The sequence below is a fragment of the Pleurodeles waltl genome, chromosome 1_1, assembly GCF_031143425.1.
Source record: "Pleurodeles waltl isolate 20211129_DDA chromosome 1_1, aPleWal1.hap1.20221129, whole genome shotgun sequence".
Classification (NCBI taxonomy): domain Eukaryota; kingdom Metazoa; phylum Chordata; class Amphibia; order Caudata; family Salamandridae; genus Pleurodeles; species Pleurodeles waltl.
Window position 1 is genome coordinate 712,592,667 of NC_090436.1, and position 23,089 is coordinate 712,615,755.

Sequence of the window (23,089 nt, forward strand, 5' to 3'; positions counted from 1 at the left end):
AATAGAGAAGTTTGTAAAGATGAAAGATGTAAGTAATATCTGGATGCTATTTCATCCCACGAATTGGTAGACAATTCAGACGTGCAAGTCAAAATGTTTAAGAGTAATGAGATAGCAATTGTAAAAGAAATAAAAAATAGCACCAATAAAGCCATTCATAAAACAAGAAGTACACAGAGTAGAAAAACTGAATTGTCTCTTGGTGATGTCTTTAATTTCTGTTACACATACCACTGGTGCTCATTTTTAGCATTAAATTAAAAGTTCTACTTTGATTCAAACATATATATTGTTTCTGCAGATTCATTAGCCCAATGAGCTAATTTACAAAGCTAAGACAATATGTAGGAAGTTGGCTCTGTATATACTATTTCAAAGTAAGAAATAGTGTGCACAGAGTCCAAGGGTTCCCCTTAGAGGTAACATAGTGGCAAAAGTAGATAATTCGAATGCTCTATTTTGTGGTAGTGTGGTCGATCAGTAGGCTTATCAGAGGGCAGTGTTAAGCATTTGTTGTACACACAAAGGCAATAAATGAGGAACACACACTCAAAGACTTACTCCAGGCCAATAGGTTTTTATATTGAAAAATATATTTTCTTAGTTTATTTTAAGAACCACACGTTCAAGATTTACAGTTAATACTTTAAATGTAAGGCACTTCACTTAGCTACTTTAGGAACTTTGAATGAAAGCAATATCACATACAGTCTTTGTAAAAATGGCAATAAGCTATTTTCAAAGTGGACACAGTGCAAAAATCAACAGTTCCTGGGGGAGGTAAGTAAAGGTTACTTTTGGAGGTAAGTAAAACACTTACAAGTCTCAGTCCTGGGGCATAGGCAGCCCACTGTTGGGGGTTCAAGGCAACCCCAAAGTTACCACACCAGCAGCTCAGGGCCGATCAGGTGCAGAGGTCAAATAGGTGCCCAAAACACATAGGTGCCTATGAGAACAGGGGTGCTCCGGTTCCAGTCTGCCAACAGGTAAGTGCCTGCGTCCTCAGAGGGCAGACCAGGGGGGTTTTGTAGAGCACCGGGGGGACACGAGAAGGCCCACAAAGTACACCCTCAGCGGCACAGGGGCGGCCGGGTGCAGTAAGCAAAGCAGGTGTCGGGTTTCAGGTAGGCATCAATGGAGGGACCCGGGGGTCACTCTAGCGATGCAGGCAGGCACGGGGGGGCTTCTCAGGACATCCACCATCTGGGATAGGCAGAGGTTCGTCTGGGGGTCACTCCTGCGTTGAAGTTCAGATCCTTCAGGTCTTGGGGGCTGCAGGTGCAGTGTTAGTTCCAGTCGTTGGGTTCCTTGTTACAGGCAGTCGCAGTCAGGGGGAGCCTCTGGATTCTCTCTGCAGGCGTCGCTGTGGGGACTCAGGGAGGTTGTCTCTGGGTACTCACAGGCTCGCAGTCGCCGGAGAGTCTTCCCTGAGGTGTTTGTTTTCTGCAGGTCAAGCCGGGGGCGTCGGGTGCAGAGTGTGAAGTCTCACGCTTCCAGCGGGAAACGTGCAGTCTTTGAAAGTTGCTTCTTTGTTGCAAAGAAGAAGCTGGTTTTGAACAGGGCCGCTGTCCACAGGAGTTTCTTTGTCCTGTCCTCTGAGGCTTTGGAGGTCTATAGTCCCTGTCAGATGCGTCGCTGGAGCAGGTTTTCGAAGTTGGAGACAGGCCAATCGGGCTGGGGCCAAATCAGTTGTCATCTTCCTCCTTCTCTGCAGGCTTGTAGATCAGCAGTCCTTCTTCTTTCTTCAGGTTGCAGGAATCTGATTTCCTGGGATCTGGGGTGCCCCTAAATACTAAATTTAGGGGGGTGTTTAGAACTGGGAGGGCAGTAGCCAATGGCTACTGTCCTTGAGGGTGGCTACACCCTCTTTGTGCCTCCTCCCTGTGGGGAGGGGGCACATCCCTAATCCTATTGGGGGAATCCTCCAAAATCAAGATGGAGGCTTTCAAAAGGCAGGGGTCACCTCAGCCCAGGACACCTTAGGGGCTGTCCTGACTGGTGGGTGACTCCTCCTTGTTTTTCTCATAATCTCACTTGGACTTGCCGCCAAAAGTGGGGGCTGTGTCCAGGGGGTGGGCATCCCCACTAGCTGGAGTGTCCTGGGGCATTGTAACACGAAGCCTGAGCCTCTGAGGCTCACTGCTAGGTGTTACAGTTCCTGCAGGGGGAAGGTGTTAAGCAGCTCCACCCAGTGCAGGCTTTGTTTCTGGCCTCAGAGAGCACAAAGGCTCTCACCCCTGGGGGTCAGAAACTCGTCTCTCAGCAGCAGGCTGGCACAGACCAGTCAGTCCTGCACTGAAGGATTGGGTAAAATACAGGGGGCATTTCTAAGATGCCCTCTGTGTGCATTTTTTAATAAATACAACACTGGCATCAGTGTGGGTTTATTATTTTGAGAAGTTTGATACCAAACATCCCAGTATTCAGTGTAGCCATTATGGAGCTGTGGAGTTCGTTTTTGACAAACTCCCAGACCATATACTTAATATGGCCACGCTGTACTTACAATGTCTAAGAATAGACTTAGACACTGTAGGGGCATATTGCTCATGCAGCTATGCCCTCACCTGTGGTATAGTGCACCCTGCCTTAGGGCTGTAAGGCCTGCTAGAGGGGTGACTTACCTATGCCATAGGCAGTATTTTGTGTGCATGGCATCCTGAGGGGGATGCCATGTTGACTTTGCCTTTTTCTCCCCACCAACACACATAGGGCCTGATTCTAACTTTGGAGGACGGTGTTAAACCGTCCCAAAAGTGGCGGATATACCACCTACCGTATTACGAGTCCATTATATCCTATGGAACTCGTAATACGGTAGGTGGTATATCCGCCACTTTTGGGACGGTTTAACACCGTCCTCCAAAGTTAGAATCAGGCCCATAATCTACAATGGCAGTGTGCATGTGTTAGGTGAGGGGTCCCTTAGGGTGGCACAATATATGCTGCAGCCCTTAGAGACCTTCCCTGGTCACAGGGTCCTTGGTGCCACTGGTACCTTTTACAGGGGACTTATCTGTGTGCCAGGGGTGTGCCAATTGTGGAAACAATGGTACATTTTTAGTGAAAAAACACTGGTGCTGGGGCCTCGTTAGCAGGGTCCCAGCACACTTCACAGTCAAGTCAGCATCAGTATCAGGCAAAAAGTGGGGGGGAACTGCAACAGGGAGCCATTTTCCTACACAATGGGTTGGAGAAAAAGATCAGAAATACTGTTTATTGTACGAGGTGTGCACTACAAACTGCAGAGGACTTAAGAGACATTAGTGTTGGATGTCAATTTTTCAAACCTTAATAGTACTTGTTTTATCTACATTGGAAAGATGAAAACCCAAGGTGTCAATATCTGTATGTAAGGTTGTGACCCACAGATTACACACCCTTTTCTTGGAACAGGCCATTTATTCCACTAGAAGTTTGAATTGACCTGTACATAAACCACACTTTGTTGCATTTAAGCTGTTGAATCCAACATTTTTTAGAATTGTGTAAAAGCTTTAACACGAAACAAAATTTGACACCATTTGACATGCAAGAATAAGTAACTACCTGCCAATCGATTCCAGATGTTTTTGAGTTTAAAAAGTATTTTTTTTAAATAAAATTAAGGCACCCATTCTTAAGCTGTAGCAGGTTGTGTTCCTGCTGCGGTTGTGTGTCGTATAGGCTAATTTTTTTCCTGAAAATACATGCTTGTACCATATGCCCCGCCTACTGGTACAGTTTTTGAAAAGATCATCTGTGACTTAATAACACTTCATGGGAGAATGTACTGGCGTTTATACAGTGTGAACGAAGCTGAGGGGGAATAAAACACAGCACCACAGCACATTAAGGGAGAGAGAGAGGGGATTTGGAGACAATACAGGAGCATGTACATCAAGTATGTGGCAAATTTCACATTTTGAATTACATAAATACATTTTGCATGTTTAGAATTTAATTTCACATATTTAGAATATTTCAGGCATAGGCATATTCCATGAAATGCCAAAATAACACAATGTTCAATGAATCGTGAATATTTGAATTAGAATCCAGGTTACAGATTCCAAATGATGCAACTGAGTCACTACAGCACACCTCCTCACTAATGTTTTAATAAACTGGTGAAACAAAAACGTATCCTACTTTGTGTCAGTCATGGAAAAAGGTGAAAAGTGCCTTGACTATCTGGAGGTAACAAATTTGCTAAACTCTAAAATAATTAATGGTAGATTCTCTACCAAAGAGCAACATGTTCTTTTCGACCATGTCTTTAGTTAGTTTTTGGTGTCTGCTATTCTTCCTAATATGGTCTTAAACTGAGTTTCAGGTCTGCCATTGGGCTACTGATTCAATGGCTTTCTTCTCTTTTTCAGTTCCTTCCTTCTGATTCAATGCCCTTTCTCCCTAACTGTGTTTGTCTCACTCACAATGTACCAGCGGAAGGCCATCTTTGACTGAATTTTAAATCATTCCATAATGGCGGGAATAATTATTTAACAATACGACCTTTGCATACTCACAAACGTGCAGTAGCTAGCTCTGAATGTTTTTTCTTAAAACAAAAGAAAAAAAAACATTTGAAACTGGCCACCATGCATGCAAATGCAAGTGGCTATCTTACAATGCTTTTTTCGTGTAAGTAAAATTATTTAGTGGTAGCAGCCATCTGTGCAAACATGCACGTTTTTTCTTTTTTTTTTAAGAAATAGTTCAAAGAAAGCTGCAGCACTTGCAAACACGTACGTGATGGCCATCTTTGAATTTGTTTTAAAACGTGTGAAAGCAATTGAAAATGGCAGTCGTGCGTGCACAGATGGCAGCCATCTATGAATGTTGTTTCTTAAAACAAACTAACAATCTTTCCAACATGGCCACCATATATACACATACATGTATGCCAGCTACCTGGGTATCATAACCAGGAGTATAGCCTTGCCAATATTTTGTTTCTTAAATTACAGATGTTTTTTACAATTACCCTTATAAAAATGTAATGCAACCATGCCTAAGGGAGGAGAATGGTACATGGAACCACTGTATCCTGGTAACTGTTTCTAATGGATTCTGTCATGTCCTTTTTTTGTTCCCAAAACAAAGACAGCTAAGACACATGTACGCTTGTATTTCTTTGAAAATATTCAAATGAGTGGCTTTATCTTTCAGTGACAAAGACTGCAAGCTAATAATATATTTAGTAATAGTGACTTCCACCAAATGGTTTGGTTATGTGATAATAGATGTGCTAGTCGAGCAGGGACAATGTGGTGACATGGCAATTTAACTAAGTCCTTATATTATCTCGATATTCTGGGTGATATCTGAAAATGATCCATGGATAGCGATGGAACGGTTACATAATAATTATATTTTAAAATAGGAAATACCAGCATAGGAAGACTTTCTTTTTGCCTAGTTTTAAAGTGGCCTGCCTTCAACATATTCGTATTGTTCTTGGCTTGCAAAATAGATCCGCGTTTGTTGTCTGTTCCATATGTTTTCACTCAGAAAATGTTGTAGGGGCATTAATACATTGTTTGGGCATGAAAAGGTAACATGCAGGGACAGTTAAAATCACAGTGGTATCCAGTGAAATAGCTTTTCATGCCGAGGCACCACATGAACTAAAGGCAATAAAACAAAATTATAGTTTTATATCCGAAACAAGGGCAGCCGATTCTGAAAACTACTGTGTGTTTACAAGACAAAAAACCTTCTTTCCGTGATATACATTCTTGAAAAGCACAGCTAAAACATTGACAGGAACTCCACTAAGGGGTGCCTTAAAGTACGTGTAAGGTGACAAATCCACGTCTATAAAACAGAAGGCCTTACCAATGCAAGCTTGTTTGGTTGGAGTCCTTTGGAACCCAGAATGGCATTTGCAATAATAGGAACCAGGTGAATTAACGCAGTCTCCATTGGTGCACGGGTTGGAGGCGCACTCATCAACATCTGTTAGCAGAAAAAAGAAAACGAGATATGTCAATGAAGAATTTTGTAAAGACTGAAAATGAAACAGAGGAACAGCTGCCTTATGTAGCTGCAGGGCAAGATTTTATGGGGCGCACACTAGGATGGAGCTGCGTGCTATAGGTCATACGTCACCATTACATGAAGAGGCCATCAAAAGAAGCAAGTAACAGTGACTAACACACACATGCAAGCACAGACACACATACACAGACACACACACACATGCATCACCACATTCCAAAAATAGTGCCGTTGCCACAACATGCCCCCCCTCATTTTGGCACTCCTGCGCAGGTTTGTAGTACGTTTGGAGACGCCTTCGGTAATGAATCACAATCAGAAATTAGCAGGGAGGTGGAGGGACCACAAAGAAAATGAAATAAAAAAGTCACAAGGACCATAATGCCTCACAGGAATGGAGCATCTGATACACACAAGTTTTGTAGGGGCAAGTGCTTTTGAGTTTAAACAGCACAGACACAGGCTGAGGCTGAAGATTACAAAATGTAATCCCAGAGAGAAGCACCCTCTGATTTAGGGGCTTATAAAATTCAACACCACAAAAGGGTTATTGAAAACGGTGGATGTTGCAAGATAAAACAAGCATAAGCAATACAATAAGTCTTGCATTTGCTTGAGTAAGAGCTATTTTGTTGTAAATTCATAACTGGACTTTTCTTGCCACATAAATTGGTCAATCATGCCTCATACTTTGTTTTTTTCCTGCCACATAATTCCAGTGGCCCTGCATATACCTACAGCACTTTCATTTACCTTCTTCCTCTATCTGCAGCCAACAATGAAAATACAGTGATTTAGCATCCTAATTTAAATGTGCCATGCTAATTCCAAGAGAATACCACTTTCACCACCCCACCATAGAGTTGCTGGCTGGCTAACACGATTGCCGCAAAAAAAGACACAAGACAGCCACGGAGTAGTAACAAGAGAAATGAACTAGAAAGGTCACACAAACATATCAAGAGTGTTCAAACAGCTGTTGAGTAATAAGGATGTTAAGTTGAATCATGGTCATAATTGCAATAGAGATTAATAAAACATATACAATTATCATGGGAACCCAATAAAAAACGTTATCAGAAATACACTTTTGGCATTAGACTGTAATGCTCAGAACAGCCCCTACAGGACACAACAATGAAAATAGCATTTGTAAGAAACATAGTCATGTAACCATGTAGTTAGCCCCTAGAGGGCATAACCACATGAAAAGAAAATGTCAGAAAGTAATGCACTGTAATCACATAGGTAGCCCTTAGAGAGCATAGCGCATTACACATATTATAGGTTAACAGGCCTGCTGCAATGAAATTAAAAACAAGGCCTTTAAAACACAAACTACTCCCAGCTATAAAACAAAAGTTACAACCATGGGAGTGCTTAACAATCACTGAATGCTGGGAGGGGATATTATTTTGGGGTGTGACCCAGATGTGATGTAGACATAAAGAACACATTGTGGTGAACATTTTGAAAGCAGCCCCATTCTCCTAGGACCACCACAGGCTGAGTTATGAGCAACAATGTTTTGTAAAAGTAATGCCCTGCAAAGCATTATGGTGCAAGTTTTCGTGCCTGCAAATATTGTAGTATGTGGACTGTAATGCTCAGAAAAGCCCCTGGAGGACACCATAATATAAATAGCACTTTTAAGAAACATGGTTATGTAACCATCTAGTTAACCTCTAGAGGGGATAACCACATGAAAGAGAATAGCAGGAAGTAATGTAGTGTAACCTTATATTCAGCTCCCACAAGACATAGTGCATTACACATTTTGAAGGCTGGTAAATCTACTGCAATGATATAGCAGACAAGGCTCTTAAAACAAAAATATTGCCAGCTGCAAAGCAAACATTCCAGCCATTAAAGAACTTAAGAAAACACAATGGTGGGAGGGGTTATTATTTTAGGGGCACCACTAACCTAGTGTGAGGACCCAGAGATGACGCTGACAGAAAGAGCACATCGGTGTGAACATTTTTGTGGTGGTCCCATTGTCCTAGGACCACCACAGGCTGAGTTTTGAGCAAAAATGTTTTATAAAAGTAATAGCTTGCAAAGCATTATGGGGTGAGTTTCCTGAGTGCAGTGAATATTGTAGTATCAGTTCTCCCGCTGTGTCTGGAGAGCCACTTTGAGCATTTCTGTGTTTTTTGTGTAAAGCATTTATCAATTACAAGTGTTTTTGTGAAAGCTATGGAGCGTGAAGGGGAGATACAAAAGAAATGACTCTGATTTGGTAACAGTGTGAACAATGTGACCAGCGCTTCAATACTTCCGATGGAGTTTGCTGTGTTTTGTGCTGTGAGCACCATGGCCGCCGTGGAGCACAAAGGGGAAAGACAAAAGAAAAAAATCGTTTGCTCATGCTGAAGTATTTCCGCAATCGTGCAATAATCCATGTAACAGGGTCAGTCTGCAAGGCGGCCACAAAACCGCCCCAATGTGGGGCCAACGTAAAGTGTTTACCAATGACATCAAGGGATTTTTGAAAGGCAAGCCCACGAATTTGTGAAAGTGATGGGCATGGTTAAAAGCCCACCGACTACTTACAACAGGTCCAAAAGTGCTTGCGCGCTCGACCTAAGAAACAGCATGACATAGCATAACAACATAAAATAACATAAAGTCACATAAAATAGCATAACAAGACACAAAATGATATGGTGTGACACACAAGAGCATGATCACAGAATCAGAGATGTTTGTGTGCTCATTTCCATCACTTTGCCGCACTGTGGCTAGTCACTGCTGAGATGGGATGTAATGTTAAAATGGGCCAGCAGAAAACAAACTACTCCTTGCCAATGACCAAGGCACATTGCTGAAGTTTCCCAAACTTCATCAAATAAACACTGCAGGTCTGACTTGGCATGCCAGTGGCATGCAGTATAAAATCTGTATAATAGACACACAAATGGCATTGTAGTTGGGCAATTAGGAAGTAAGTTAAGTGACATACTATGTCACAATAGTCATTTTTTGGTAATATCTTATTAACAATAATCAATTTAATTAGTAGTTTACAAAGTGAAAAGAGATACTTGAGAAATATATCCGTATCTCACCCACCCCAGTGTGGGACAAAAACTTAATAAATTTGCATTCTCAAGATAGCCCATTTTCTCACATAAATAAGACTTGTGTGAACTCGGTTCAACCATATTAGGTATCTCACAAACTAACAATATATTCAATTATTCCAATACATTAGTTTGACCAACGACCTTGCACCTCGATTCCCTGGTCATGTGGGCAATACGTGTCCTTATTTAATGAACCCGAACTGTAGGTTAAACAAATATTACACGCAGATTTTTCCATTAGATAATCCCGGCTAACCTCCGTTTTTGGAAGGAAATCTCGGTAGCTGTAGCAACTTGTTTCTAATTTATAAGGAGGAAACATAAGTAAGTAACAGCTTGTCTCTTCTTGAACGGATAAATAAAAAAGAAAAACACCTGAGTTTGCTCACCATGCATAGATCAAGTAAAATTGAAATACTGCCCCGGATATTGCGAGAAGTTCAAGAGACACTAGATGTAATTGCATGCAAGTTAATTAGCCACTTCTGACCAATTAGATAGACTAAGGGTTTCCAAGAGAGAAATCAATAAACGTCTAAGTAGGTGCTGTGTAGTGGCACCAAGGGAGTATGGAATCGGTTTAAATGAACACAGAAATATTCAATTCTTGTAAATAATACAAATAATTTAGCATTTTGTGTCATGTACTAGTGGCGAACCCCTCTCTCATGCCAATTTATTTGATGATACTCAAGTAAATAAAAAGTGAAGGCTTGTTATGACTGGAGTGGTAAATCACATATTTGGAAAAGCCAGTAAATCAGGCTCATGACTGGAGCAATAGTGCAAAGCTTGCTTTGCACTTTGCACCATTATTTAACGCCTGGGTCACACCAGGCGTTAAGGGACCTGTGGACCCATTTCCATGGTTAAACACCATGGAATAGGTCCACAGGTGCCCTCCTGAAGCCCCAGGGACACCCCCACCCCCACCAGAGGGACGCCAGTAAATATTATTATTATTTTTTTTTTTGCCATTGGTGGCCCTAACTTGGGGCCCTCTTCATGGCAAAGGGTGCAATGGCCATGCCCAGGGGACACTCGTCCTCTGTGCTGGCCATTGGGGTGGTGGGTATTACTCCTGTCTTTCCTAAGATAGGAGTCAATTTTTTGGAGGTTGTGTGCCAGGAAATGGCGCTAGTCTGGTAAGAAGCATTTTTTGCCTCTAACCAGGCTAGTGTCATTTTTTTACACACAACCCCCTCCTTCCCTACCGCCACCGCCACCCCCCACCCGGCTAGTGTCTTTTTTTTAAGACACTAGCCCAAGTTTAGTGTTGGCTTGCGCCATTCCTTTAATATGGCGCCCGGCTGACGCTATACTTTTGCTGCAAAACTACATTTGCGCAGTTTTGTGGCAAAAAGTACAAACCTGGGCCAAAGTATCTAAACACAGCAATCAGTGAAGAGGCAGATCTAATTATAAGCCTAACTATTGGCTTGATCACTGCTTTTAAGGGCTGGTGTAGAGACAACTTTAGCCACCCTCGTGCTTCCCAAAGAATGCCCTAATAAAATACATACACATAGATACATTAAGTTGATTTGGATCATCCTTTATCATCTACTCATCAGTGAACATCATCCACATTTTGCTCAAACCCCCACCCTCTCACCCACAGCATATAGCACGGAGCAATGGTTTACCCAGCTCATGCACTGGCTGTCTCGCATGATCAATTACACCATTTTGCCTGATCACAAGGGCACGGTGTCTGACAAGAAGTGCACTTCAGTGTCAGGCCTGGTGTGCTGGGCTACTTCTTTATTTTTGTGTTTTTTATGTTTGCCTTTTTGCATATTAATGCCAACAAACGCAATCCTCAATGAATGAATTGCTTAATTATAAAGCACAACAGTTACCATACTATTGTGTCCTGGCAAGATGAATCACGCTACAGAGAAATGTTAAGGTGACAGTCATTGTGTAAATCTGCATATCTGAATAGCTTTCTGAAAGACATAAGGACTGTAGTTAATGTTAGGGAGTGCAAGTGCGCATTTCAGGCTTTGGCCTTACTGAACATGAAACATATGCCTACCATACGGACTCTGTATCGAAAGAAGACTGGCAGAGGATGGGTATAGGACCAGAGCAGTAGAATGCTGTGAGGAAATGTTTTGAACGCACCTAGTTCCTTGATCATGCAAGTTCTTGTGGCAATGCAAAGAGCTAAAAAAATATACATTTTCATGAATGTTAAGCAAATGCAAATTGACTAGATGTTGGGAGATTTAAAAATAGATTTTTGGGTTTAATGGGAGATGCGCAGCTGCATTTTGAATTCTTTGAAGGCGAGTCATTTGTTTTATTTAAACCGAGTAAAACCAAATTGCAATAGTCCAGTCTAACCATAAAGGTACATTGAATGACCATTTTCCTCTGGTCAAAAGTTGTACAAGGTAGAATTTTACAGATACTTTTTGGTTGAAAGTATCAAAAAGAGGTTACTGTGGAAGTGTGATCCTGGAATGAGAGGGTAGTGTTCAAGGTTACACCACAGGCTTTTGACTACTGAAACAGGAGTTGATCAAAGAGCTTATTACTCTTGCCACCAATCTGAAGGCCAGATGGCAGGCCCACTAAAAACTAGAGTTTCTGCCTTGGATGCAATCAGCCTTAGCAAGATGTTATTAATCCATGGAGAGATCTGAAGCATGCAACTTAATGCAGAGCTTGGTGGCTCACCATGCATATTATTCTGCAACTGTGACTAAAATGGTAGAGCTTGTGATCAGTTAGCTAGAATGGAAGTGAACAATTTAAGAGCAAATCCTCTCATCACAGACTGGCTGAGGCAGAGAAGAAAGATTTAATAGGAAACCATATCAAACGCCACTGATAAGTCTAAGAGGATTAAGATGGATGAGTTGCCTGCATCTTGAGATGTATGTAGTTCATCAATTGCTGGCAAGAACATGGATTTTTTTCTATTTTAAATCCAGGGGTCGGGGGGGGGGGGTTGAAGGTGATATTTGTAGTTTTTTACAGTGATTGATAAGTGTACTGCTTCTGCAATCTAGGGGCCTCATTACGAGGCTGGCGGTCTTAAGACCGCCAGTCTCACGATGGCGGTTGGACCTCCGCAGACAGGGCATTCCGACTGCCCCATTATGACCATGGCGGAGCCGCCACAGCCATACTGCCACCACCGCCAAGCTGCAGTCAGCCTGCAGCCTGGCAGTCCCGGAGGTGTGATCCAAGCAGCGCTGCCCTGAGGATTACAAGTCCCCATCCACCAGTCTTTCCATGGTGGTAAATGCCGCCATGAAAAGGGTGTCAGAATGGGGTTCTCAGGGGGCCCCTGGGGGCCCATGCACTTGGCATAGGCAATGGAGGAGTCCTCATGCACAGCCCCAATGCGCATTTCACTGCCCAAATTACGGGCAGTGAAATGCGCAACGGGTTCTACTGCACCCGACGCACCACAACATTGCCGCCGGTTCAATTACGAGGCAGCAGCAATGTTGTGGTGAGTGTCCGCTGGGCCAGTGGGCAAAAACTCCTAATATGGTGGGCAAAAGACCTCCATTACTGGCTGTCTTTTGCCTACAGCGGCTTTGGCGGTCCTATGAAAGGACCGCCGAAGTCGTAAGTAGGGCCCAGGTGTTAAAGAGTGTTACATTCTCATCTACGCCATTTTTTAGTAAGGGACAAGTAGATGTAAGTCACAGGATAGAATATCATTACAACATTATTGAGGGACAAACTATTGGAAGGTAAGTTTCTATGCATTTTGTATATCTAACAAACCTTGGTGATACCTTGGTGATATGTATCTACAAGGTACACTGATGTTGGGTAAAAATAGTAAATCCCTACATCTTTCTGTGCATTTACCTTTCAATATTTTATCTCTCAATATTGTTAGAACAATATTCTGTTCCATTGATGCTCAGGATTCGATACGCCCAGCCACAATCAAACCAAGGATATTTATTGGAAGTAGCCCTGGTTGATTTGGGTAAAGAGGGTGAGCAAGGGTCAGGAAAAGAGAACAGTCCAGTTGAATGATATGGCCAGAATATGAGAAGAATCCTTCAAGGTACATTATATCTAGGGGGAGCAAAACTTGGATCAAGGCCACCAGGCCAGACCTACTGGCTTTGTCAACGTTTGTCACTTACTGTAAGTATTGGGGTGCAACTGATGTACAATTTCTTCAGTACAGTTTTATCAGTGCCTAAATTCCTGCAGTCAACATTTATACCACTGAAGGATGAATAAAATTAGAAGACTCAGAGAAGCCTTGCACAAGTTTAAGTGCCAATGTCTAATTTCCTGCAGGCAACATTTATACCACTGAAGGATGAATAACATTAGCAGAATCAGAGAAGCATTGCATGAGTTTCAGTGCAAAGGTCTGCTCTCTCTTCTTTATTTTTCCTCCCTTCAGTAGAAATCTGGAAATACAGACAATGGGGAAGGGTTGCTTTAAACGAGGCTTCTCCAATGAGTAGCTTGTGAGCTACTAATAGCTCTCCACTTACCTGGAAGTAGCTCTCATGAGTGGAGCTCAGTCTACTAACTTAGAAGTTAATATATGTATAACAACAATGAGAGAGTGCATTCAAGACAAAAATTTGTTTATTTTCAGAACTGATAATCTGATATTTAGAAAATTGCTGAATAAATAGTTGAATTTCCAAAATGTATTTAAAGCGGATATTTGAGTGATAAATCATGTGGTATTGGGAAGACCTTTAACAAATATTGTCACCCTGGTACCAGAGCTGTTGCAGCTATGGCTATTATGTATTACCTATGTAAAGTCATTCCATAATGACAAAGGGGGTCATTACAACCCTGGCGGATGGCTGAGAACCGGCGGTAAGACCGCCAACAGACTGGCGGTCTTACCTTGGTGTATTATGGCCATGGCGGTTACCGCCATGGTCAACCGACGGTTCTCCATCCCGCCCGCCAGGGTGGAGACGACCACCGGGCTGGAGACCTGGGTCTCCAGCCCGGCGGCCGTCAGTATACCACCAGCAGTATTTGGACCCGGCTTACCGCCGTGGATTTCCAGCGGTTTGAACCGCCATGAAATCCATGGCGGTAAGCACTATCAGTGCCAGGGAAGGAATTCCCTGGCACTGATAGGGGTCTCCCCCACCCCCCACCCCGACTCCCTCCCCTACACCCCCCACCACCCCTGCCACCCCCCAAAGGTGGCAAGGCCCTCCTCCCCACCCCGACCCCCAACATAACATTACTCACACACACCCGACACGCATGCAGGCACCACCTACACACTTACACGCACACACCCCGACATATATGCCTACATCCACACACACAGTCAGACACGCACACCCACATTCAAACATACACGCACACATCCATACAGACATACCCACAGACATACACGCACACATTCCCATACACACAACACCCCCGCAAGCATACACGCACTCACACACCCCCTCTACATACACACACGCACACCCCCATGCACGCACACAAAACAGAACACCCTCCCACCCCCCTCCCCTAACGGACGATCGACTTAGCTGGTCTGTCGATCCTCCGGGAGGGGGCGGGAGCCATGGGGGCAGCTCCGCCGACACCACACCGCCAACAGAACACCGCCACGGCGAATCACAGGACGTGATTCGCTGGGCGGTGTTCTGTTGGCGTGGCAGTGGAGGTGGAGCAACCTCCCCTTCCCCGCCTCCCGCAAGTATGGCTGTTGATGGCTCTCCATCGGAATAAAGACGGAGAGCAGCCAACAGTCATAATACGCAGAGCGGCAAACCGCCTGCAGAGGCGGTCTTCCGCACGGCGGTCCCTCGGCGGTCTTGCAAAAAGACTGCCGAGGTCGTAATGACCCCCAAAGTCTTTTTTTACATTCCTTCTGGCAAACATGCCTGTTGCACAGAGGTGATTGCTGGGAGTAACCTTGTATATGATGGCCACTAATGTAATCTTGTCGAATGTGGGCAATAGTACAACACTAATAATAATAGGTGCTCTGGATGAGTTTCATTGAACATAAGTAGGTCTCATTACAGGAAAGGTTGGAGACCCCTGTTTTAAACTGTACAGATAATCCTGAAGGATGCAAACAAACTCATGAATTACATTTAAATCTATGTCTTTCACTTTTTTGCCCTTAAGTAGCCTACTTTGTGATCACTACCAGATTACTGATTCCTTGAAAGTTGACTTCCATAAAAAAAACGCACACAAAGATTGCTCATACCAATACCACATTTTACAGGCCACACTGTAAGCTTGCTAGCAAATCCCTCCAACAACTGCTGCTGTGGCTGCAACAGGTACTATGAGTGGGGGTCAGAGCCCATTACTGGGAGTTTCATGGTCCAACCTTAGCTCCGATAAGCACTCTATGGCATTTCCCAATGGCCACTTTAAAGTACCAGTACTGTAACCTTTGCCTGCATTGCAAGCAAGTATTACCTTGTCCCTCACTCCTCTGCTGCTTCCTGGATGTTGGCATCCCTATTGCGTTGTGTGCGCTGAAAGCAAGAACTGGATGCCCTCATCCAAAAGAGAGGCCAAGGGTCAGAAAAAATACTGCAGTCATGTCTCCTGTCTGAGAAAGCGAACTCCAGGCTGGCTCTGTTCCTCTTATGAAGTTAATGAGCTGAGAACCTCAGGTTAGGGTAATGTGGCTGCACATCAATGGATAGGCCCATTGCCAATTTCTATAGCTAACAAAGATCAGGGCAAAATTATGCACCCCTGCATTTCTTTGGTCATGTCAGGAAGCTCTCAGGGAGTATGCTAGGGGGTTGGCATCCATGTCATGATAGGATATACACACTCTGCCAAACAAACTCTCTGGCAGCTCAGGGACAGCTTGAAGTCACTCAGTGTTCTCATGGACATTCTTGGGGGAGGAAAATGGAGAGGGAGGGGCCCTGTGGCCATGTTAGAATGGTCCCAAGTGGCTACAGGAAGAGGCTGCATTCAGCCTCATTGGGAAGCTCTCTGACTGTTTCACTGTTAGAGTGTAGATCTCAGTGTTTACATGGTTACTGAGGAACTTTGAACTGCATGGAGAATCACCTCATGAAAGGTCAGTGCACTATCACAGTCACATGGCAGCCATCTTGGATGAATCGATCTTATTTTTAAACCAATCAGGTTAGCAATGATAAGAGGTATAGTATGTTTCCTGGTTACCTCCATATTTAACTCATCACAATAAAGTATCATGAGCCATACCACCTGCATAATCAACACCACTGCAAGTGTGTGCTTGAGGAACAGATGAGGCATCACTCTGTAACAGCTTCTCTCACACAGCCAGTTCTAGGGAGCTGACAAAAAGCACAAAAGTTATGCTGCAGCAACAAAGATGGACTATTTTATGGCCTAATTATTAATGTCAACCATAACGGCCCACAGATATCTGAAGGGGACTGATCCATAAGCTGTCTCTGTATGTTGTTGTTATTCTATTGTCATTGGATTTGGCATGAGCTCTGGTCATCAGTTAAAGCTGTCGGCTGCCATATCAAAATAGATCAGGTATCATTGCAAGAGAGAAATATGCACTTCCTATGAAACAAATGACAGATTCCTTAAATCAATTGTTAAACATTATCCAGGGCAAAGTACCATTTTATCCAAAAAAGATAAGACTAATGTTCCTAATGCTAAGATAAATGGGTAACAACATATTGGGGGTGATTCTGACCCCGGCGGTACAAGACCGCCGGGGCCAGGGTCGGCGGGAGCACCGCCGACAGGCCGGCGGTGCCCTGCAGGGCATTCTGACCGCGGCGGTTCAGCCGCGGTCAGAAGAGGCAACCCAGTGGTCTCCCGCCGGTTTACCGCTGCCCTTAGAATCCCCCATGGCGGCGCAGCTTGCTGCGCCGCCATGGGGGATTCTGACACCCCCTACCGCCATCCTGTTCCTGGCAGTTCGCCCGCCATGAACAGGATGGCGGTAGGGGGTGCCGCGGGGCATGGGCACGGCAGGGGCCCCCGTAAGAGGGCCCGCAAAGTATTTCAGTGTCTGCTAAGCAGACACTGAAATACGCGACGGGTGCAAACTGCACCCGTCGCACCCCTGCAACTACGCCGGCTCAATTCTGAGCCGGCGTCCTCGTTGCAGGGGCATTTCCTCTGGGCCGGCGGGCGCTCTTTTGGAGAGAGCCCGCCGGCCCAGAGGAAATGTCTAAATGGCCGCCGCGGTCTTTTGACCGCGGTGCGGTCATTCAGTGGCGGTACCTTGGCGGACGGCCTCCGCCGTCCGCCAGGGTCAAAATCAGGCCCACAATCTATTGCTGCTACTTTCGTTTCCAAGTAAACTCCAGCGTGATCAAAAGACTGGTAATGTACTGAATAAACCAAGCCAGAATTACAGACATTTATCTAATCCAATTAAGTGGTTATTTTGTAATAAAAAAGAAGGAACGTCTTCTAGTTATTACTGTCATTGGCGCGCATTTTTGTGGACACAAACACAGGCTGCAGGAGGGGCGGGACCTTTGGCCCCTTTTAAACTTGACTTGCGCACCCGTTTAGCGGGACGCGCGTTTTTGTGGACCCCAACACCGGCTGCAGGGGGCAGGACCTTTGGCCCCTTTTAAAATTGACTTGCACGCCCGCTTTGCGGGGCGCGCGTTTTTGTGGACACCAACACCGGCTGCAGGAGGGGCGGGACCTTTGGCCCCTTTTAAACTTGACTCACGAGCCCGCTTCGCGGGACGCACCCGGGCAAAGTCCGGGCCAAGGGCGGGCCCGTCCTGCGCCCGTCATTGATCATTAGAGGCCGGGCTGGGCCACCCCCCCTTTCATCTTGCCTGGGATGGTGTTTTTCTCCTTTTTGGTGACTACTTATTGTATTAGTCCCTGGAGACTTTTTTGCTTCAAGCCCTTGTCTCAAACTGTGTATCCTGCTACTGCTGCCCTCGGTGAGGAGCTATTGTTTGCTAAATGGGGCGGAAAAAGGGCCAACTAACTGGAGCTACGAGTGGTGGAGGTGGCAGGCAGGGCAATGTAAATACTACCATGGACTCCTTTCTTGCAAGAGCGGTTGGGGTCGTGACCAAGGAAATTGACTTGGCGGAGAGGAGGCTATCTATGGAGATGGAGGATTGGGGTCATGTCTCATTAGCCAGTGATCCCTCAGTGGCTTTGGAGGAGGAGGAGGCAGTGGTGGTCCACCATGGAGGAGAGCTGTGTGCTGTATCAGAGCATGACCATGCAGAGAAATTAGGGGACTCTGGCGACCCAGGGCCTTCAAGAAGAAGCAAAAGGCTTTTGCTGTCTTCTCCTGTGGCCTTTTCTATGGATAAGTGCAGACCCCCACCAAGGAAGAAAAAGACACTGAAGAAATCTGTCCCAAAAACGAAAGCTTCTCTTGTAGATAGTTCCAAGGAGCTATATGGTGGTATAAAATCCAGTGAGCTAATGGGCTGTGATGCAACCATTCTTTTGTTAAAGCTGAAGGAGATGATTGAGGGTATTTTGACACCTGTGATGGCAAAATTATCGGTGATAGAAAAAGCAGTTACTCGGCTAGGTGAACTAAGGAGCCAAGAGAGCCATCTTATGGGGGGGTGTAAGGCCCTGTGTTGTGTATCTCGTCCTAGTATGGATGAGAATCTACAGGAGGAAAATGCTGGGCCCCTGGGAAGTTTACCTCAGCATCTAGATAACTTGTCGAGTTCTGGGGGACAAGGTGCCTGCATTCAATCTGTGTTGGCCCCAACTACAGCCCCACCAATGGGCAGCGGGGCCCTGAATGGTCTTAGCCTCGGAAGACAGCCTGACCGTTGTTCTGCGGTGGTTAGGGGGTCCTGCCCACAGCCAGCTGGGAAGTCCAATCAGAATCCGTTGAGTAAAAATTCTTCATTGGCCCGTTTGGATCTCCTCCGGCATGTGCCCCATATGTGGTAGTACTGACAAATGTTCCTGCTCTGGCCCGTGGGGCAACAGAATCTATGGCTCAACTAAAAAATAAAACTGGCCATTGGCTGAGCAAAAGCTGCATTTTTTTATGTAAGGATCTTGATGATGTCTTGTTTGTTCGAAGAATTGATTGGATTGGGCCAAGGGAAAAAGAAGGGGTCAGGGATTGTGTTATTATAAATGTCAGATACCCGGGCCTGGCTCAACGGCTTCTCTCCTCATATAGTCAGGCCTTTTTAAGGGCAGATTCAATTGGTATGGCCCCCCTGGGATATTTTTACAATCAAATGCGACTGGGTGCAGATCCCTCTCCTGACCCTGGTAGGATCCCTGCCTTAGGCCAGAATGCCCCGTGGAAAAATTGCAGGAGAATGGATTACAATATAAACTCGGGCTTGGCAGGGGTGGATTGACAATGCACCAAGACTGTGATTGCGCTGGAGGGCTCGAAGTGCAACCTTATTTCTTGGAATATTGTGGGGTATGATGCCAAGATATCTGATCAGGATTGGGTTAGGCGTGTGGCTGAACATGATATTATTATGCTGCAGGAAACATAGGGCCTGATTCTAACTTTGGAGGACGGTGTTAAACCGTCCCAAAAGTGGCGGATATACCACCTACTGTATTACGAGTTCCATAGGATATAATGGACTCGTAATACGGTAGGTGGTATATCCGCCACTTTTGGGACGGTTTAACACCGTCCTCCAAAGTTAGAATCAGGCCCATAGTCTGAGGGTCTGGCTGCTTGGGATGGATATGATAGATTTGCCATCCCAGCAGCTCTGTCCCCCGGAGGTCGCTCGAAAGAGGGCCTGGTTACCTTAATACGTTTCTCCAAGATAGTGGCTGCCTTCCAAATTAATTGTAACCACCATGGTATATTGCCTGTTTGGGTAATTTTTTCTAATAATTTTAATGTTCTGTTGGTTAATTTTTATAATGCTGTATGGGACGGGGGGTCAAATTGGGATCCTTTTCTCCATTCTCCAGGTGCTGAAATATAGAATGGAGGAGGTGGGGTTGGAATTCCGTGCCATTGTATCGGGAGATTTTAATGCTAAGCTAGGCAGCCTCAGTACAATGGTAAATCCCTTCGACTACGACTGTGGGGACTACTTGGTGGATGACATTCAGGATATGAGAGGTAGGGCTTTGACCAAGGAACTTAGGAAGTTGGGCCTTTTGAACTTCCGGGATAATGAAGCAGTAGATTTTCACCAGCTCCCAGCATTTGTGGGTAGAGGGTTTGGCACTACAGTTGACTATATTTTTGTGTCCCCGTCACTGAAATATCTGATTACTGGTGGAGAGGTGCTTGGTGAATGTATGAGTGATCATAACCCCCTCACAGTGTGCTTTAAACTTCCAGGGGCTCTAAGTAAATTAGGACAGGGTGGTCCTGTAACCTTGAAGATAAGAGATCAGGGTAGGCGACTTTGCTGGAAACCATTAGATGCCCAACAAGTTATTGAGAGGGTGGTGGGGGGAAACTTACCCTTGTTCATGGACATACTTTTGAGAGAGACTCCGAGCCCAAACGAAGTGATGGATGCAATAGCTGAAGTAAACATAGAAGTTAGAGACTGTTTATTCTTGCTAGAAAGTCGTTCTAACAAGCGTAGAGGTGGCTGGTTTGATAAGGTTTGTTACGATGCCAGGGTAAACATGAAAACGGCCATCAAAGGAAATCCCAGAGATAGGACCGCAGTGAAAGCAGCAAGAATTGAGTACAAAAGGGCCCTGAGGGAAAGTAAGGATAGATTTAAAGCAAAGGCCTGGGCAGATTTGGAGCGCGCCTCAGTCCTGAAGGATCCTGGCTTGTTCTGGAAGGTGGTAAACAGAGGTTCCTTTGCCACAGAGACATCCGAGGGTTTGGGATGCAATATTGCCCCGGAGGTTTGGGTAAATTATTTCTGTAGAATGTTTGAGGGAACCCGTTTAAGAAATAATTGGGAAAAAGAGTGTGTGGTGTTTCCCAACTTAGCGATCAGGTTTTTGCTCCAGGAAGTTATTGATGCACTCCAGGGTAGTGCTAGTAATAAAGCCCCGGGCCCGGATTCCATTCCTATGGATTTGTATAAATCTTGCTGTCAGCTATGGGCACCTGTTCTTTTAAATGTTCTTAACGCGGCAGTTACTGTGGGAATTCCTGCCTCTTGGAGGAGGGCCTGTATCATTCCAGTTTTTAAAAAGGGGGATTGGAACGACCCGAAGTCTTATCGCCCTATTTCCCTACTTGACTCTTCTGGGAAGATTTTGGGTCGGATCATCTTAAGGCGTATTAAGGCTTGGATGGCAGAAAAGGATATTTTGAGCCAGGATCAGTTTGGCTTTAGGGAAGGTCTTGGCACTTGCGAGCAGTGCCTCAATCTTCTGATGATGATGGGGAAATATACGCAAGCTAGGAAGGGCACCCTCTATCTTGCCTTTATGGACCTTAGTTGTGCCAAAGGGTGGGGTCAAATGGGGAATGTTCAGAGACTTTTAGGCTCACCAAAGGTGTTCGTCAGGGGTGTGTGTTGGCCCCTACTCTGTTCCTCTTGTATACTAATGGATTGTCTCATTTCTTGGTGGAGCACTGTAGGGATGTCCCAAAGGTGAATGGCACTAGTGTCCCGGTGTTGATATATGCGGATGATGCGCTCCTTATGGCCCGCACCATGAACAGTCTTCGAAAAGCTGTTAGAGCCTATGCATCTTATATGTCAGACTTGGGCCTAGAGATAAATTATAAGAAATCTCATTTTATGGTATCTGGTAAATCTTTGAGCAGGGTTGGGGAGCTAAAGGTTGATGATCAAACTATTAGCAGGGTCAATTAATTCCCATATTTAGGGGTAATCTTTGACGATAAAGGCTCATGGAAACCTTCTATTGCTAGAAGGAGTATGCTCTTCCATGCCTCAGTTGGTGCTACTTTTGATTTTGCTGTAAGAGTAGGAAGCAAACCCATAAAGCTTCTGCTTGAAATCTATAGGCGAAAATGTCTCCCTGTCCTGATGTAAGGTGCAGCACTCTGGGGGTATATGGACACCCGAGTGCCCATTATTGAAGAAAATCGTTTTTGTGGAAGACTATTGGGCGTTGGCCAAAATACCTCTGGTTTCTGCCTGCGTATAGAATTAGATCTTGAGTGTGTGCAAGATACTATTCAGCTGGCTCCCCTTTTGTTATGGATTTCGATTTGGAGAAATGATTTTGCTATTTTTAATAGAGAGATGTTAAGGGATTGTTTGGCCTGCAATGATGTAAAATGCATTCTCTGGCTAATGTACATAAGAAAAGTAGCACAGGAGTTGGGGCGGCCGGATTTGTTTTACTCTCCCGAGGGTCTGACTAGCCAGGATAAGAATCGGGTGAAGGAGAATTTCTTAAGAATGTGGAGGGTTGAAAGAGAGGGAAAGGAACTAGGGAAACAATCGGTTAGAGATTTTGTTATGTTAAAGATGGGGGTGGGTCCTGAGCCCTACCTCCTAGTAATAAATGACCTGAGGGAAAGGACTCTTATTACTCGATTTCGTTTGGGGGTCATTAGGAATAATCTCTGCTTCCCGCTAGGTCAGTATGGTGTAAAATCTATCAGACCGTGTCCCTGTGATGGGGTGTCCCTGCAGACATTGTCCCATTTTACATTATTCTGTGTTTTTTACGCACCTTTTAGAAGACGTTTTTTATTACCCCTGCTGAGGCCAAAGGGATTTGTGCAATTTCGCCCTGCTTTTATGTGGCTGCATTAGGCCTCAGATGCATTGGTATGGAGGGGTTTGGGATTGTTTTTGAGGGGAGCCATTACCTGGCGTAATAACCTAGAGTTTTTTTTAAGGGACATTCTAGATTATTATTCTTGAAAATGATGTTTGATCTGTTTTTAAATTATGATTATGCTGATTTTACTGTTTTATTGATATTATGGTTATTTATTGTTGTTTATGTAACTTAAGGGTTGAATTATTTCATACCGAATAAAAGCTTCTTCTTCTACTGTCATTGGCAGTATTAAAACACATAAGTAATCCAAATAATATCTCTAGAGAATGTGTGTGTTTATGAAGGAAAGCAATCTAAAAACATAACTTTTGCTACTAACTACTGGAGTTAAATTGTCCTGGAATGAGTACATG

At 44.6% G+C, this 23,089-nt stretch overlaps 1 protein-coding gene across 1 annotated transcript in view; it reads right to left on the minus strand.

The window, feature by feature from the left end:
* Positions 1–23,089, minus strand: part of FBN2 (fibrillin 2) — a 1,006,102-nt gene that overhangs the window by 431,402 nt on the left and 551,611 nt on the right. Inside the window, exon 12 of the mRNA XM_069227289.1 lies at positions 5,821–5,940. Coding sequence (XP_069083390.1) covers positions 5,821–5,940 — 120 coding nt within the window. The remainder of the gene's footprint in view (positions 1–5,820; positions 5,941–23,089) is intronic.